Source organism: Triturus cristatus, chromosome 1_2 (assembly GCF_964204655.1).
Source record: "Triturus cristatus chromosome 1_2, aTriCri1.1, whole genome shotgun sequence".
In the NCBI taxonomy this organism is placed as follows: domain Eukaryota; kingdom Metazoa; phylum Chordata; class Amphibia; order Caudata; family Salamandridae; genus Triturus; species Triturus cristatus.
In genome coordinates, this window is record NC_140580.1 from 917,990,082 (window position 1) to 918,005,387 (window position 15,306).

Here is a 15,306-nt window from a genome sequence, read left to right on the forward strand (position 1 = left end):
AAATACACTTTGGCACCAATGTATTTTGCTTGGTTTATATTTCCTCATTAATAGGTACCTTTGGACTGGCAAGTAGTAACTGCCTCTGCATGCCTATATTTAGTGTGAATGCCATAAACGAAAAACTTCTGAGAACAGAAACGTCACTGGGGGAGTTTTAGAAAAACAAGCCAACCCTGATGAATGCCCAGGACCTTGTAGGGCCGGTAGTGTATGAGAGAAACATGTTGTCAGTATAAGGGTCATAGGACCATTGCATCCTTGTTGCCCCTGATATAGTTTATTTTAATCCTTCCCATCTTCCCCGCATATAAAGGGATACCTTGGGAGTGTATGAGGAATTTTTATTTTCATGTGCGTCCCCCAACACATTAATATACAAAGAGCTCCATAGAACATGGTTGAGCATAGCCTGGCTGATATGGGTTAGGTGAACCCGATGATGAAGCATACCACTACTAGAGTGGGAGAGTATTATATATAAAAAAGATCACTTTTCTTTTTTTCCACCTCTCACTGATGTGGTGTATAGTCGTGACACGCACATGCGCCCCCTTGTTTCCTCTTTAGGCAGATGGATACTGTGTTGTTTATTGTATAATCCCAGGGAGTACGTATCCCCGCATCTTTTGGTGTACAAAAGGATCTCACTACCCTCTCCAGTTTAGAAGGTCTTCGACCTCCTTTAGCACAGTTTAAAGATGGCATATCCGACCTCCACTTCATTACGGTCAGCCTCAAATTGTACAGAGATCCTGGTCTACTGCGACCATTGACTATCATTCGCGCTTTGCACTTTTTGGCTCTATTTTTACTTAAAACTTTAAGAATTCACATTACCAGTTTTCTCTATTGGATTTTTGTCATTTTGGTGTCATTATGATTATTACATTTTACTCTATTTTTCTAATTACGTTTGGGATTTTTATTGTTTTTTGTATTTTTGCTTTATTACGGTTTTGGTGCTGCATAAATACTTTACAACTTGCCCTATGAGAAGCCTATACTTTTATTTTGCAAATAAAACCAAATTTCCCTGATAATCATTGGCAAGTGAAACCTGCTGACTGAAAAAACGGCAAGGAAATACCAGGCTATCTAGATTTTGGCTCTGCAAGCATCTATTTTAAGGAATACAATTTGCACTAGGCAATAATTATCTCACCCAATAGATTTCAAACACACATAATGGAGGCCCTAGCAGACTAGGACTACTGAAACCCTCGTTCTATAAGCCCAGCACATCTGTAACTGCCCCATATTAACCAAAAAGCAAAAAGGCACTACTGCTTGTCTTGCGATTGGTCCAAGGAATTCACTCACAAGCAATATTCAACCAAAAATGGTAGAGCATTATTCAACGTCCCATACATTTAACTATTTATACAATTCTTTATAGCATTGGTACATCGTCTTCGCACCTACCAACTCTCACTAGACTACCATGTGACACACAATATCGGCCCCCTTCACATGGTCTACCGGTGAAGAGTCGGTGTCACACATAGTACAAAAGATGAACTGGAAACCCCTTTACAGAATGAAACATCCCCAGGCAGCAGGCTTAGGATCTCCTTTTCTTTGTAGTGGAGGGTTTGAGGGCCGGTAGAAGTTTCTCAGGTTGTGCTTGGCACTAAGCCTTGCCCCCCACCCATTCCTCACACATGGTGATATTTTGCCAGAAGTTGGCAGGACTGCACCTTAGTAACTTCAATGTGCTGAGAGACAGGAAAAAAGGAGAACAAAGGAGGTTAGAGTTCTTTGTCCAGCATTTGTACATCTTTCACGCCAAACCTGCTCACCAAGCAGGCGGCCTTAAACTAAACGCTGCGCAGAAGCGAATCTTGCATTAAAATGGTTCTTTCTAGTTGAAGGCTGCATGGAAAGGTGCACAGAACAGCACAAAATCTAAGAATGCTTGTGGGTCAGCTGCCATATCAAATCAAAAACCTCTATATTTATATAATTGTAGAATTGTAGTGCAGGAAATTTAGTCCTTCGATGCACACTAATTTGTCGCCCGTCAAGAACCAAGTATCAAGATGTCACCTAAGGGGCTCCTAGAAATTGAAATGTCACCACTCCCGATTTAGAACCATTTTTCTCAGTTCTTTCATCATTTGTGAAATACTGTTTCGAATTATCCTGATCTTATTAAAGTATGCTTTGTTTTGGCTATTCCTTCTTCTGGAATAAATATGATCGGGACAATGGTTTGCATAATTACGTGCAGTGTTCCTGGTGCCAACAGGGTAGGGTGCACACTTTTTAAAACCTATGAAGTGCATATCTGACCCAATTACTTATCCTAATGCATATCCTACCATATTGAGTATCTTAGTGTATCCTATCCTAAACATTATAAAAATATTAAACAAAATAACTTAGGGGGTGATTACGATGGCGGATGGACTTAAGTCCGTCCGCCATCGTTGCAGGGATTGGGACCAGCCGCACATGATATTACGATGCGACCGCCAGTGGTGGTCGCATCGTCTATCTTTAACATTGTGCTGGGTGCTGCTGGCTGCAGCACCCACCGCAATGTTCAAAATGCACCGTTTCCATTTCCCTGCGCTATGTGGCAGGCACCACGTGGTGCCTGCCACCTGGTGCAGGGAAATGTAGGGGGGTACCATAGGTGCCCCTCATTGCAAAGCCAAAATCCCCCAGCACAAGTGGGGCCCGCAACATGCCCCCAAAGTACATCGCAGACAGCCTTTACATGGGGATTTCACCGCCATGGAATCGCTTGCGGTGATGCAGCATCATAATATGGCGGATGGTGCCTGCTAGGCATCGCCACCATTCTATTGATGCAAAGCGGTCCGACAGGCAATCATTACGATTGCTGCGGTCAGACCCAAAGCGGACGGACTTTCCGTCCGCCATGCACACCACCCGCCATCGCAATCTTGCGTGGCGAATTCACCGCAATCGTAATCATCCCTTAGTATTTAGGGCACAGTGTCACTGATATTTCCAATAACTGAAGTGATTTGGTTATGAGCATAGGAGTCGCAATGGGCATTATTCCTTTCTTCTAGAACGTTGCCCTCTTGTGCTTGGATGACCCTCTCCAGTGACATGGGCTGCAGTCCGAGAGTGTCACCTACTACAATATCAGCCAATCCAGGCTACTTTTAGACACCGGAAACATAAATACAAAAGCGTTAGTGGATCCCAGAAAAACAGATATGTTACAGAAAACAGACCTATTATCAGAGTACATGCAAAATATTCAGCGTATAGTGTGCATTGTGGTCTGCTCAAAGTTGGGTCTACAGTACACACCCATCTTTCTCCCTGCCAGTGACCAACAAGCATTGGAATAAGACTTACAAGAGTTGGAGAGTTGACCGATGCCACATTATAACCATACTGGAAGGATGAGCCGAATGCAGAGACTAGAGTAGCCAAGGCCAGCACCACCGTCAGCCGCTGAAAGAGAGAAAAGAACCATGAGGACGAAAGCGGTTTCTGAAGCCTCGTTGTATGTACAGTAGCAGATTAGGCAGAAGGTGCTGTCTGGTTGTTGCCCAAGGTGGCCTGTGTGATGGAGAAGAGACCTGGGGCCTAATGTACAGAATTCCATTTGCAAAAAGTGTTCTCTATCGTGCACCTACTTCTTACGAATGGACAAGAATTTTGCGAATCAACCTATGTATTAAAATATCAGTTTACAAAATTCTGAAATGTAGTGGGTCACAATTCGCCCTTCTGCATCAATATTTATGAGATGGTCACTAATTGCGATTCACTACATTTGGATGACATTACAGAGATGGTGGCCTGCTGGCATCGGCAGACCCCCATGTCTGTGATTGCATTAAAAAAAGTAAACTTTCCTTGAAGAAAACGGGGCTACATTTAAAATGAAATGTTTCTATTTTTTGAGTTTGAGATTTGGAAGTGGCCCCACTACTACTACTATTAAACAAAAGAAGCTTCCCTTTTGTATTTACTTAATATATGCCGATAGTCAGTTTAGATATTATATATTGTGAACCCGAGACCTAGAAACTACAGACCATTACACTTCAAGTATCTAGTGTGATAGTATTTATTAAAAGAATTTTTTCAAATTTATTTAAAATTATTACAGTCAATATCACTATAAGTTTAGCAATCAATATTAATTCATAGAATTCATATAATCATCAATCATAAAAACACTTATTCAAAAATAATAATCACAGTTACATAAAATTAAAATGAACACGCAATAGATCATTTGAATTGACTAAACATGACAAAATTACAGTAATAAAAAACAACAACAAATATAATTTGTGTCCTCTTGTCGACGCGTTTCGGTGCAATGTCTAATATGTAACACCTTCTTCAGGACCAACACATTAACAGCTCACAAAACCGATTAAAAATAATCTATAAAAAAGGAGGATAGATACAATTAGTGTTCATGGTACTGTCTCATTATCTATGGTTCACAATATTATACTTAAGGTTATCTCATAAGGCCCATACAGTGATTTCTATTATGGACCACTTATAACATAAGGAGAGGGGACCTATGTTAAGTGAGGAATTTTTTAAGAGTTTTGAATAGAAGGGCCCAAGTTGCGATCAATTCAGTGATTATACTTACACTGAAATTGGGCTTCAACTCCAATAATAATGGGCCCTTCTATTCAAAACTCTTAAAAAATTCCTCACTTATGAGCAGAGTGTATTATTAAATAAATGAGAATACACTGTTCATTAGACCCCCGTATATCATGACGGCGAGATTAAAACGCCCCCCTTTATACTCTGTGGGTGGATAATTACTCATTCCCGGCAATGAGAGTTACGTCATAACATAGGTCCCCTCTCCTTATGTTATAAGTGGTCCATAATAGAAATCACTGTATGGGCCTTATGAGATAACCTTAAGTATAATATTGTGAACCATAGATAATGAGACAGTACCATGAACACTAATTGTATCTATCCTCCTTTTTTATAGATTATTTTTAATCGGTTTTGTGAGCTGTTAATGTGTTGGTCCTGAAGAAGGTGTTACATATTAGACATTGCACCGAAACGCGTCGACAAGAGGACACAAATTATATTTGTTGTTGTTTTTTATTACTGTAATTTTGTCATGTTTAGTCAATTCAAATGATCTATTGCGTGTTCATTTTAATTTTATGTAACTGTGATTATTATTTTTGAATAAGTGTTTTTATGATTGATGATTATATGAATTCTATGAATTAATATTGATTGCTAAACTTATAGTGATATTGACTGTAATAATTTTAAATAAATTTGAAAAAATTCTTTTAATAAATACTATCACACTAGATACTTGAAGTGTAATGGTCTGTAGTTTCTAGGTCTCGGGTTCACAATATATAATATCTAAACTGACTATCGGCATATATTAAGTAAATACAAAAGGGAAGCTTCTTTTGTTTAATCTTACATACCCGGTTCCTTTTGGTACACCTGGGAAACTCTCTCCTTTTTGCCCACTACTACTACTAACATTTTTATCTTTTAGATTCACAAAGCTGAAAGAGCCTCAGGGGGACCCCTTCCCTTTTTAGGTCTCGCCTGGCGTTATCAGCGCGTATGCGCTGCACTCGCCATGCGAGGACTTTTGCAATCGATACACTTTGAGAAGGGGACTTTAAGCCACGCCCTTCTTATTAATTGGCTCGCATCAGCGTTTATGTTGAACACTGGTGCGTGATTAGCAATTGGTCTTCTTTGTTACCGCCCTGTCCATTTTTCGGACGGCCTATCTGGACAGGCCGACGCCATCTTTGTTTGCCATGACGTAGGAGGGTGTGCTGGTAACTTGTTTAATGGCTCCTTATTGGAAAGCCTACCCGCTCCTCCCTTCCCTTCCCCCATCCCAAGCCAAACTTCCCAGAGTTGCGCTCTTCATTTGTTCATGGGATTGTGCCGTAATGTGTCTTTCTTTGTCCCTTTCCACACCCGCCCGTTGCTCGAGTTCCTTTATCCCTCCCCCCCCCCCCTGCTCTTGCGCCGGTTCTGGGCAGGAAACCAAAAACCTCTACAGATGAACCATTTTGTTTCCTGTTTTACTTGCTGACTCTGCAGATGCTCGTAATTTAAAGGTCGTTCAAGAAAACATTGCTGCTGCTGACAGGAGGAATAGAATAGCTTTATTTCTACCCCTCATGCCGATGTACGTTTCAAAATAACATGCTGCCAGAGAGAAACTCCACTGGCTTCCTGACTAAACAAAGTGCGACTCGCCAAGCCGTATCTGCCTGTGAAAAGCCTCCGGGAGAGCTGGTCTCTAGCGAGAAATGAACCGGCAGAACTCATCTGCTTTTAGCGACATGCTCCACAAGAAAATAAAATCTGAAAACTGTCTCACTGAGTAAATACAGAGAACTTAGCAAGCTACCTTTAATTACCATGCCCCCTCCACTCAGCATAGCCCGCATTGAAACTTCAAGGCGGAGAGGTAAGTCGAATTGCCCGAAGCATGAGTCCTCTCTCGACTTGTGTGCTCGCAGGGAAGGCAGAACCAGATGCTGGATGCCATTCACATTGTTTTTGGCAATTTCAGGAATAAATGGACAGAAAAGAGAAACAACATCCTTTCATTCATACCTCTCCCCCTTCTGCCCCGCGCCCTCCACCCCCCCTCCTCTCCCGAACACCACGGACGATGCTGTAAGCACGGAGCATGGGTGCGGGATTATCTCCAGTTTAATCAGAAAACAGTTCGTGAGTATTACTTCTTTTACTGCATACACGTAAGTAACAGCTGCATTAAATGATACGTTTAAGAAATAGTTGTTAACAATGTATAGAACTGTTAAAATACATGTCATTTTTTTAAATTCACACGTTTGTCAAATGTATTTATACTTGTTGTTGGATAAGGCACTGTATTTATATATTACAGTTCTGCAGATCCGTTACAAGCATTTAAAATCATGGCATACAGTGCCTTTATCTTTAGCTGCCACTTTAACGGATTTTAAAACGTAATTGGATTTTAAGTGAACTTTTCGTTTTTAAATGTATTTATTTGTTTCACGACGCATGAACAAATGTATTTTGGAAATCTTTATAGTGCACGCTGTGTACTTGTTTTAAAAGCGCGCTGGGTAGCTGGTGTTATAGTAACGCGAGTGATGCTCGCACTCAGGTGCAGTTTCTAGTAACACGGCGGACCAGCAGCAACTCTAAAGCTCGCACTGTAGCAGCCCACGGGGAAGTCCCACATCGCCACTGTAGCTAGGACATCCCCGGGTCTCTAATTTGTTTTCTGGAAGGACGCCTCCCCTGTTAATAGCAGGCAAATATCGCAAATTATTTTACACTGTTGCCATCACAATGGACATTAACAGCAGGAAACCACATCCTGCGTTACAACCGGACAGTGGCATGTGCCCACGATATTGTTGAAACTTTGTCAAGTCTGAATGAAGGCAAACAGAGAAAGGCCTGCAATCTGGAACATAGAATTTGTTTTCTGTATTTATTTTCAAATTAAAGGGGGTGAACTGCATAGGTGGGTGGGATGGGGGGGATCTTTTTCTAGGGTTTTTGGTATTGTCGATTATTCATTTTTCTTGTGTTAATATATTGGTGGCAACTGTATTGAAGACACTAGATGGTCAACCAATAATATGTAAGAGCTTTACAGGATTCATGATAAGACACTCCAGCGGGCACAATGGAGGTATACAAAGTTTGATGTAAGCCATGCTTTTTACATATTGATGCTATACTTTGTAATAACATTACTGAATTATAATGTGATGTACTGTATGACCTTGCCACTAATGCAATGATGTATCATGATAATTTTATGTTAAAATCTTTAAATAAAATCTTTTTTTTAAAAAGGGGGTAAACTGCATTTGTTCTTAAGAGGACACGCAGATCTTAGGAGAGCTCGAACAGATGACTGCTGCGCATCTGGTCCTGCTTCTGACATGTATTATGTGCCTTTGCAGCGAGGACCGTGCTAGGTCACCAGAGCCTTCTCATAACCTGGGGTCCCTGCATGTCCACAGTCCACTGGGTGTGATGCCACGGAGTCCAAGCTCATCCATCATTTCACTGACCTTTCCTACTCTCCCCGCTGTAGCATGAGTTATGTATTCATTATATGTGATGCAGCTCCCCTGGCAGGCTTTAAAAACACTAGAACAATTTATCATGTTCGATGTGCTGCTGTAAAACCTCCCCTTTTGTAATGCTTCTCAGATACAAAGATTATACTGTGACGAGCGCGGTCTCCTGACCCTTTTGGTTTATTTGTATAGCACAGGTGCCAAATACATTTGAAATGCAATAGGCCTCACATTTGAGAGAGTTGGAGCTATTTGCATTGTAAATGACAATGCCTTTTATTTATCTGTTTTAAAAAGAACACATAAAATAAAAGGCATTGTCATTTACAATGCCAATAGCTCAAACTTTTGTAAATGCGAGACCTATTGCATTGCAAATGCTTGTTAGAATGTGTTACCATCCAAATTCAGGAGTTCAATGATTTGAGACTGGATTTAGGTACAATTTTAGTACGTCTTGCAAGCATTAGGTATGTTTTTTGGTAAACCCAAGCATGTATTTGATGCATTTTTATAAATGTTGATATATCCTCACTCTGCGAACCAACGAAAGAACTGATACCACAAAATACATATTCTGACCTTTCTCGCTCTCAAAACCGTGGTTAAAGTTGTTCTTCCCATTATGATGTCAACACATGTTTATGGGAAAGCAACGAACACCGAAAAATGTAAGGTTTAAAGCAGTAGCAGATTACAGACCTAGCTCAACACAGATAGCTATACACAGGTATATATGTATGTAAAGATATTTGTATGGTGCAAATCCTAGCCATAAAGCAACAGAGCACTGGACAATGGGCGAAGCCGAGAGGTATGGTTCATGGTCAATGCGGAAGCCAGGTAACACAAGAGTTCCTATTGTGCGAGGGGTAGTGTTTCTGAAAGGATAACTCTATAGCTTTCATCTGAATGTATACACAGAACAGCATCCTACGCCCTCAATACATTAATGAGATTTAATAAACCTGATACAGCACAGAAGGGCACTAACACAGCGATCATGAGAAGCACCAGTGAGGAAAAAGGAAAATGGGAGGCATTTCAAAAATCTAAATGAAACGCTTTCTTTTAATTTTTTTAGAGTGGGCAGTGGTCCTTGGGACTACCGTCAGCTCTGAAAGAATGTTGGCGACCCCATTCACAAAGGAGAAGGGGTCCCTCGGGGACCCCTTCCTGTGTGGAAATGGCTTACCACAATTTGGAATTGGTGGTAATCTGCAAATGTTTTGCGGCCACATTCCCGGTCACAAAACATTTATACATACTAGTGCGACTTGCTATCAGGAAGGGACGCCCTTTACATGCCCCTTCCTAATAGCGACTCGTAATCCCTATTTTGCGAGTTGCTCTTAGGTTACAGACTCGCAAAATAGGGTTGGTACATAGGAAAATGCATTTTACCTGTCCGATGGGCTTTTTGTGACTGGTAAAATGCCTCATACATCTGGCCCTTATACTTTTATAGTGTAAGTTAAGTGTAAATGCCTTTACTTAAAAAACCCACAGCATATTCCAAAGATCCAGCTAACTATAGGCCCATTTCCCTTATCACTGCTTTCTCAAACATTTTGGAAAATGTATAAACTCGCAACTCTCACAATATTTGGACATGCATAATGTTCTGCACCCAATTCAATCTGGATTCAGACCTCACTTTAGCACTGAGACAGCCCTGTTAGAGGTCACTGAGCACATAGAGGACTCATTGACAAACGGGGAAGGCCGTTTTGATCATGTTGAATTATCAGCGGCCTATGACGCGGTCCCACATCGGAGACTCCTCGATCGCCCCTAATCTATTAGGATTGGTGGGCTTACCTTAAAGTGACTTACCTCCTTCCTGGATGAAAGAAGTCAAGAAGCTTGGATGCCCCCTTTCTGTTCCACAGCTCATGAGCTAACTGTTGGAGTGCCCCAGGGCTCGGCACTCAGCCCTACCATATTTCATGTCTATCTCAAGCCTCTAGCTGTGTTAGCTGAGACCTTAGGGGCTAAGGTAATCTCATATGCTGATGATACGCAGCTTATTTTCTCCTGTGGATAGGGAGAAGAGCTTGCTGGGGAAGTCATTAAAAACTGCCTCTCCAATGTGTTTCGCTGGTTATTCATCAATCAATTAAAATGTAATCCTGATAGAATAGAGATAGTGTTTTTTTGGCCCAACATTGCCAAACGTATGGAGGACATTTTGGCCAAAGGACGCCCCCCTTCCTGGCTCTCAACATGATGCTGTGAAGAATTTAGGACTCAAATTTGTCAGTGCCCTTTCTTTTCAACCACAAATCCAGACACTGTTGGTTCCTGCTTTGGCCCGTTACGCATTTGGAAAAAATATTTTCCCAGACTGTCTGACGAAGCTAGGAAAGCAGTGATCCAAGCACTGATAACTTCCAGACTGGATTACGGAAACGCATTATACTTGGGTCTCCCAGAGTATCTACTTAACATACTTAAATTGATGCAGAATTTGGCAGCCCATATCCTCCTCAATCTTCCCCAAGAACCCATATATCCACGCATTTGAAGGCAGTTCACTAGCTCCCTATTAAAAATAGGATCCTTTTTAAATCCCTGGTCCTTGTTCACAAAGCCCTGCATGCTGCTGGAGCCTGTTATCTTAGAGAAAGGATTTGTGACAATGTCCCTTCTAGAAACTTATGGCCCTCCTCTGATTGATTGGCTATAGTTCCTAAAATTTGTCGCGCCAGAACTGGTGGTAGGTTCTTTTCTTATCTTGGACTGGTCACCTGGAATAAACTAACCTTGGGAGCTACGTACTACAAATGAACTTTCTACCTTTAAGTGAAAACTAAAAACATTGCTGTTTAAACAAGTTTAATATGACGATTGGTGTTTTGTAGGTTGCCTGGTCCCAGCACCAGGGCACTCCTTCGAATATAGGGGGCGCTATTTAAATCTCGTATCATCATAGTAAGTCCAGCACCACACATGGCCAACCACCGGTACTGCAATACCCGCCTATAGAACATAATGGTGGTAGGATATAAAATAAAACCCCATAGGAAATAATGTTAACATATATTACATTATTAACAATAATTATAAATACAAATGCATATTTTAAAAACATATAAAAATAGTATGTTTTATTACTTCCTTATAAAATATTTAATACCCATATAGGTTATTAAATACAAAATATGTACTAAAATGTGTAGTTTGTGAATACTGAAAAGTAGTAAACTTACTCAAAAGTGTAAGTTGCCTTTGTGAATCAAGCCCACTATCCTTTCTTTATATTAGGGTGACAGGATTTTGAAAACTAAAAACAGGGAAACGTTACAGACACAGAGATAGGACAGCAGCCCTGGGGCTTCATTGACAGCTTTCGTGTACATAGAAAACGCACGACAATGAGGCACATACGTGTTAAGATTAGTGAGTTTTCAACAGCATGAGAAAATGTAAAAACAACTTTGACACATAGTGTTTGTGTCACTCTAATTGCTTCCCAATGAATACTGCTAAATAAATAATCCTGAACTGGAACACATGAAGATTCCTCTCTCACTGGGCTGCTTAGACCCTGGGAAAGCCCACACAGGAGGAACTTTATTCGGCCAGAAACTGAAAAACAAGGACTGCACCAGCAAATCTTGGGCATCTGGCAGTGCTTAATTTGAGCCGATGGTTGCAGGTGGGACCCACCTCCTGGGCACCAGGACTTATTTTTAATCATCAGACTTTGACCCAGTACAAGAAAGAGAAAGGTAGAATAGGGCGAAAGCACTAAGAGAAAGATGGGAAAATACTTAAAACAAAAGGAGAAAGTGGGATAAAAGAAGAACCCGCAAGAGAGAGATAGAGATGCAGGGCATGCAGGGTGGTGAATGTAAGCAGCCAGAGGTGGCTAGGCGGCCTTGGCATTCACCAACCCGGATATTCAGCTGCGGCAGTGACTGGATTCTGAGAAAAACTTTGGACCCCAGCACTTATTATTTTACAAACTAAACCCTGGGTCTGATCAAGCTTATGGAGCCCTCCCTCTCGGACAGGACTCTTCTCTGTATCCATATGCTCTGGACTCACCCCTTTACTGTCAGTCGCCTCCTTCTCCTCTTCGTCTGAAGACATCTTCTCTCCCCTCTTTGTTGGAGCAGGGACCCGGAGTAGCAAGAATGTGCAGAGCTGGAGAACAGGAAAAGAGGAAAAAACAAAGAATCTGCACTTTGAACACGTTATCAAGCTGGCCAAAGGACATTATTTATAACCAGACCTAGCATCAGCTGGGCCATTAACACCCTTTTCTTTCCAATCTCCAGCAAACATTGACCAGACTGTCCTGTCCACACACACTGCATCTGATGTTATTGCTATCGAAACATGCCAGATCAGCACACAAGCATACCCCATCAACGAAGAGGGAGTGTCAAGCATTTAGAATTAGAAGTCCCTGCTCCCCAGTCAGATGCACTGTGGGATAAGGACGCGGGGCATGTTTACAACAAAATGTTGTGGTGCTGCAAGCAATTTAGCTGTGCCGTGCTGCGTCATTTAAAAATTGCTGGGATGTACCACATTTACAAGAATACGGCGTACCCCTGTGTTTTCCCTTGCACCGGCACTAAACCTGAACCTCAGGGAAGGGCTATCCTGACAGGGAGGTCTTGAGGTCCCAAAGCCAGAATGATCTTCTAGGCAGGTGGTGTAATTCAGGAGGGGACGATCCTAAAGAAAAGGCGCACCCCTGTCCTCAGGACACAGGTACTTGAGTCTAATGTCCTTGATTCTGAACCTCAGGGAAAGGCTATCCTGACAGGGACGTTTTGAGGGACCAAAGCCAGAGGGATCTTCTAGGCAGGGAATGACCTTCGGGAAGGACTGATCGTCAGAAAAAGGGACACCCCGTCCTCAGGACACAGGTACTTGATCCAAATGTCCTTGATTCTGGACCCCAGGGAAGAGGAAGGGCTATCCTGGCAGGCAGGTCCGTTTCATGGCTGTGAGGGTCTCATGGTAGTGGCACCTGAGCCTCAGGCCTTGGGCTCTCAGACCCTCAGAACTATGTCAGACTTAGGACAGAGGTGCCAGTTCTTTGGGACAGGGGTAAGTTACTGACGCTTTCGGCAGATGACCTGATCTTTGTCGCTTTGTGGACATCAGGAAGTTAAAGAGCTCCCTGTCTTAATAGTGTGTGCAGGGTGTTTGAACATGTCAAGGAGGTTTATGATTTGTTGTGGTAGTTTGTAAGGTCCTCTTTAATTCACTTTGTGCTGCACAGGAGCCAATGCGTGGCCCTACTACTGTTCTTCTTGCAGCTTGGCTGAATGGGTGAAGCTAACTCACAGCAGCAGAGGAAAATAACAGGAGGGAGGGAAGAAGTGGGGGAGGAGAGGCGCAATCACTGCCAAAACAAACACCCCTGTTTCACTAACAATTTAGCTGTTCAAACAAAGTAAATCCACCTTTCATTATATAACAGGAACATGTGAAGCAAAGAGCGGAGGAGTCCAAATAAACCAGGCCGGCACAAATTCTACAACTTTCTGAAGACAATATGCCCCTTCCTTCTCTGGCCGACCCCGACAGACCCAGTGCCATGGCCCAGCACTGACTTACTGGCCCACGGTCAGTACCCTCAGCCCGTGTTCGGTTGTTCTGCTTTTAGGGGGCAATAGAGTGTCAGATTGATTATACAGGCTCAGTGCCTATTAAATAGACCCAAAAGCAGCCATACAGGCCAAGAGATGGTTCATATATCCAGGATGAGACATTCAGCTGCATATATCCATTCACTGCCTCATGTGTTCATGTTGTGCCATCATGTGCCAGGGCCTGCTACATATGCAGAGGTTCTCATGTATCCCCATGTACATTCTCAGATACCCATGGACTACCTCATGTACCCATGCACATCTAACATACATGACCTAGTTCAGTTTCATACTCCCATGTACTATCTCATATGCATACATAGTACTTCAAATGCCCAGTTATTTGATTCATTTGTATTAAATTAATCTGCCAAGGCTCCCAGTCTCGCTGTGTAGCAGTCCCAAAAGAAGCCATGCAGGCTGGCAGAACCCACGTGACTCCAGGGATAGGGACCCCTTTCCCTTCATTAAACCTTGGATGTCTGCTGTTGGGGTACGTTTGCTGAACTGCCATGTGAAAGCTGATTATCACTTCTTTATTTTTATTTTGTAGGTGAGGGTTAGTCAAGACCCAGCTGATTGGCTGAGCAAAGAGTGACAATTTGATTGTTTTTGTTTGGTTCTGCTACATTAAAGATGCTCTGTTTTTAAAACTGTCTGATGGCTAGTCAAGCGCTAGCCAACTAACTTCACACTTCCATTGTGGTTATGGGTGTTCTGCTCTTCTTTGTCTCTCTTCCTCGTGGGCTGAGACAGGCCAGCTGTCTGGTTACTCTGTCAGTTTGGGACCAGGTGTCTGTCAGAGGCTTGCCCTGCCAGAGGGTGATATACTCACAAGGAGCCACGTCAGGGATCAACTCGAGAAGTTTAAGGAGGCCGAGAAAAGCCCCACCAAGCTCCTGGAGTACAGACGTGTGCTGCTGCTGCACATGGTCAGAGGAATGACTTGGGACATAGGTGCTGCACTGATCAGATGACCCTCGCAGTAGGATGGACTCACCACTTCATGTAACTAGTTGCAGGAATCCGCTTGAGGGGATGACCGCAGAAGGTGGTCATGTGGTCGATGGAAGAAGCCATCTAACCCCAACACCTTACTAAAACAGCACTATATGGGTTTTGGTGAGAGCAAATGACTGGCGATAGATTTGGACCCCTTTCAACATGTAGGAGATAAAGAGTCATTATGCCGGAGAGGAGTCATTATACAGCTGCACAAGGAAAATAATTGAATTACTCCATTGCTAGAACCCATGAATGGACCTGTAATATGCAGGCTGTTTGGGGCTGATATCAAGCTTGACAAAAAGGCTGACAGATTTACCCCTCCTCTAGAGGTAGAAGTTGAAGCCCCCATTAGGGCTTAAAATGTTAACAGCATGGTGCGAGAGGTTAGGTTAGCCACCCGCTGCTATATTTAGGTGGCACTTGTCCAGGGCCCATTTTCAAGTCTGACATTTGGGCTTTCCCAAAAATAAAGTTTAGCAAAAACCATGACAAAACAAAAGAAAAGCATTGACAAAGGTAAAAAGGCTGATGGCCAACTCTACCCTATTCGCTTTGCCAGTGTTTGTTAATGGTGCAGGAAACTTGTGAAGGTTTGTGCAGCTAGC

The 15,306-nt window shown here is 42.5% G+C and overlaps 1 protein-coding gene across 1 annotated transcript in view; it reads right to left on the bottom strand.

Annotated features, from left to right (window-relative positions):
• The window catches only part of LOC146868321 (solute carrier family 2, facilitated glucose transporter member 5-like), a 140,675-nt gene extending 128,273 nt beyond the window's left edge, over positions 1–12,402 (bottom strand). The window contains exons 1-2 of the mRNA XM_085609741.1: positions 12,129–12,402; positions 3,343–3,441 (exon numbers count right to left, since the gene is read on the bottom strand). Coding sequence (XP_085465867.1) covers positions 3,343–3,441; positions 12,129–12,173 — 144 coding nt within the window. The 5' untranslated portion in view covers positions 12,174–12,402. The remainder of the gene's footprint in view (positions 1–3,342; positions 3,442–12,128) is intronic.
• Between the last annotated feature and the right edge of the window lie 2,904 nt (positions 12,403–15,306).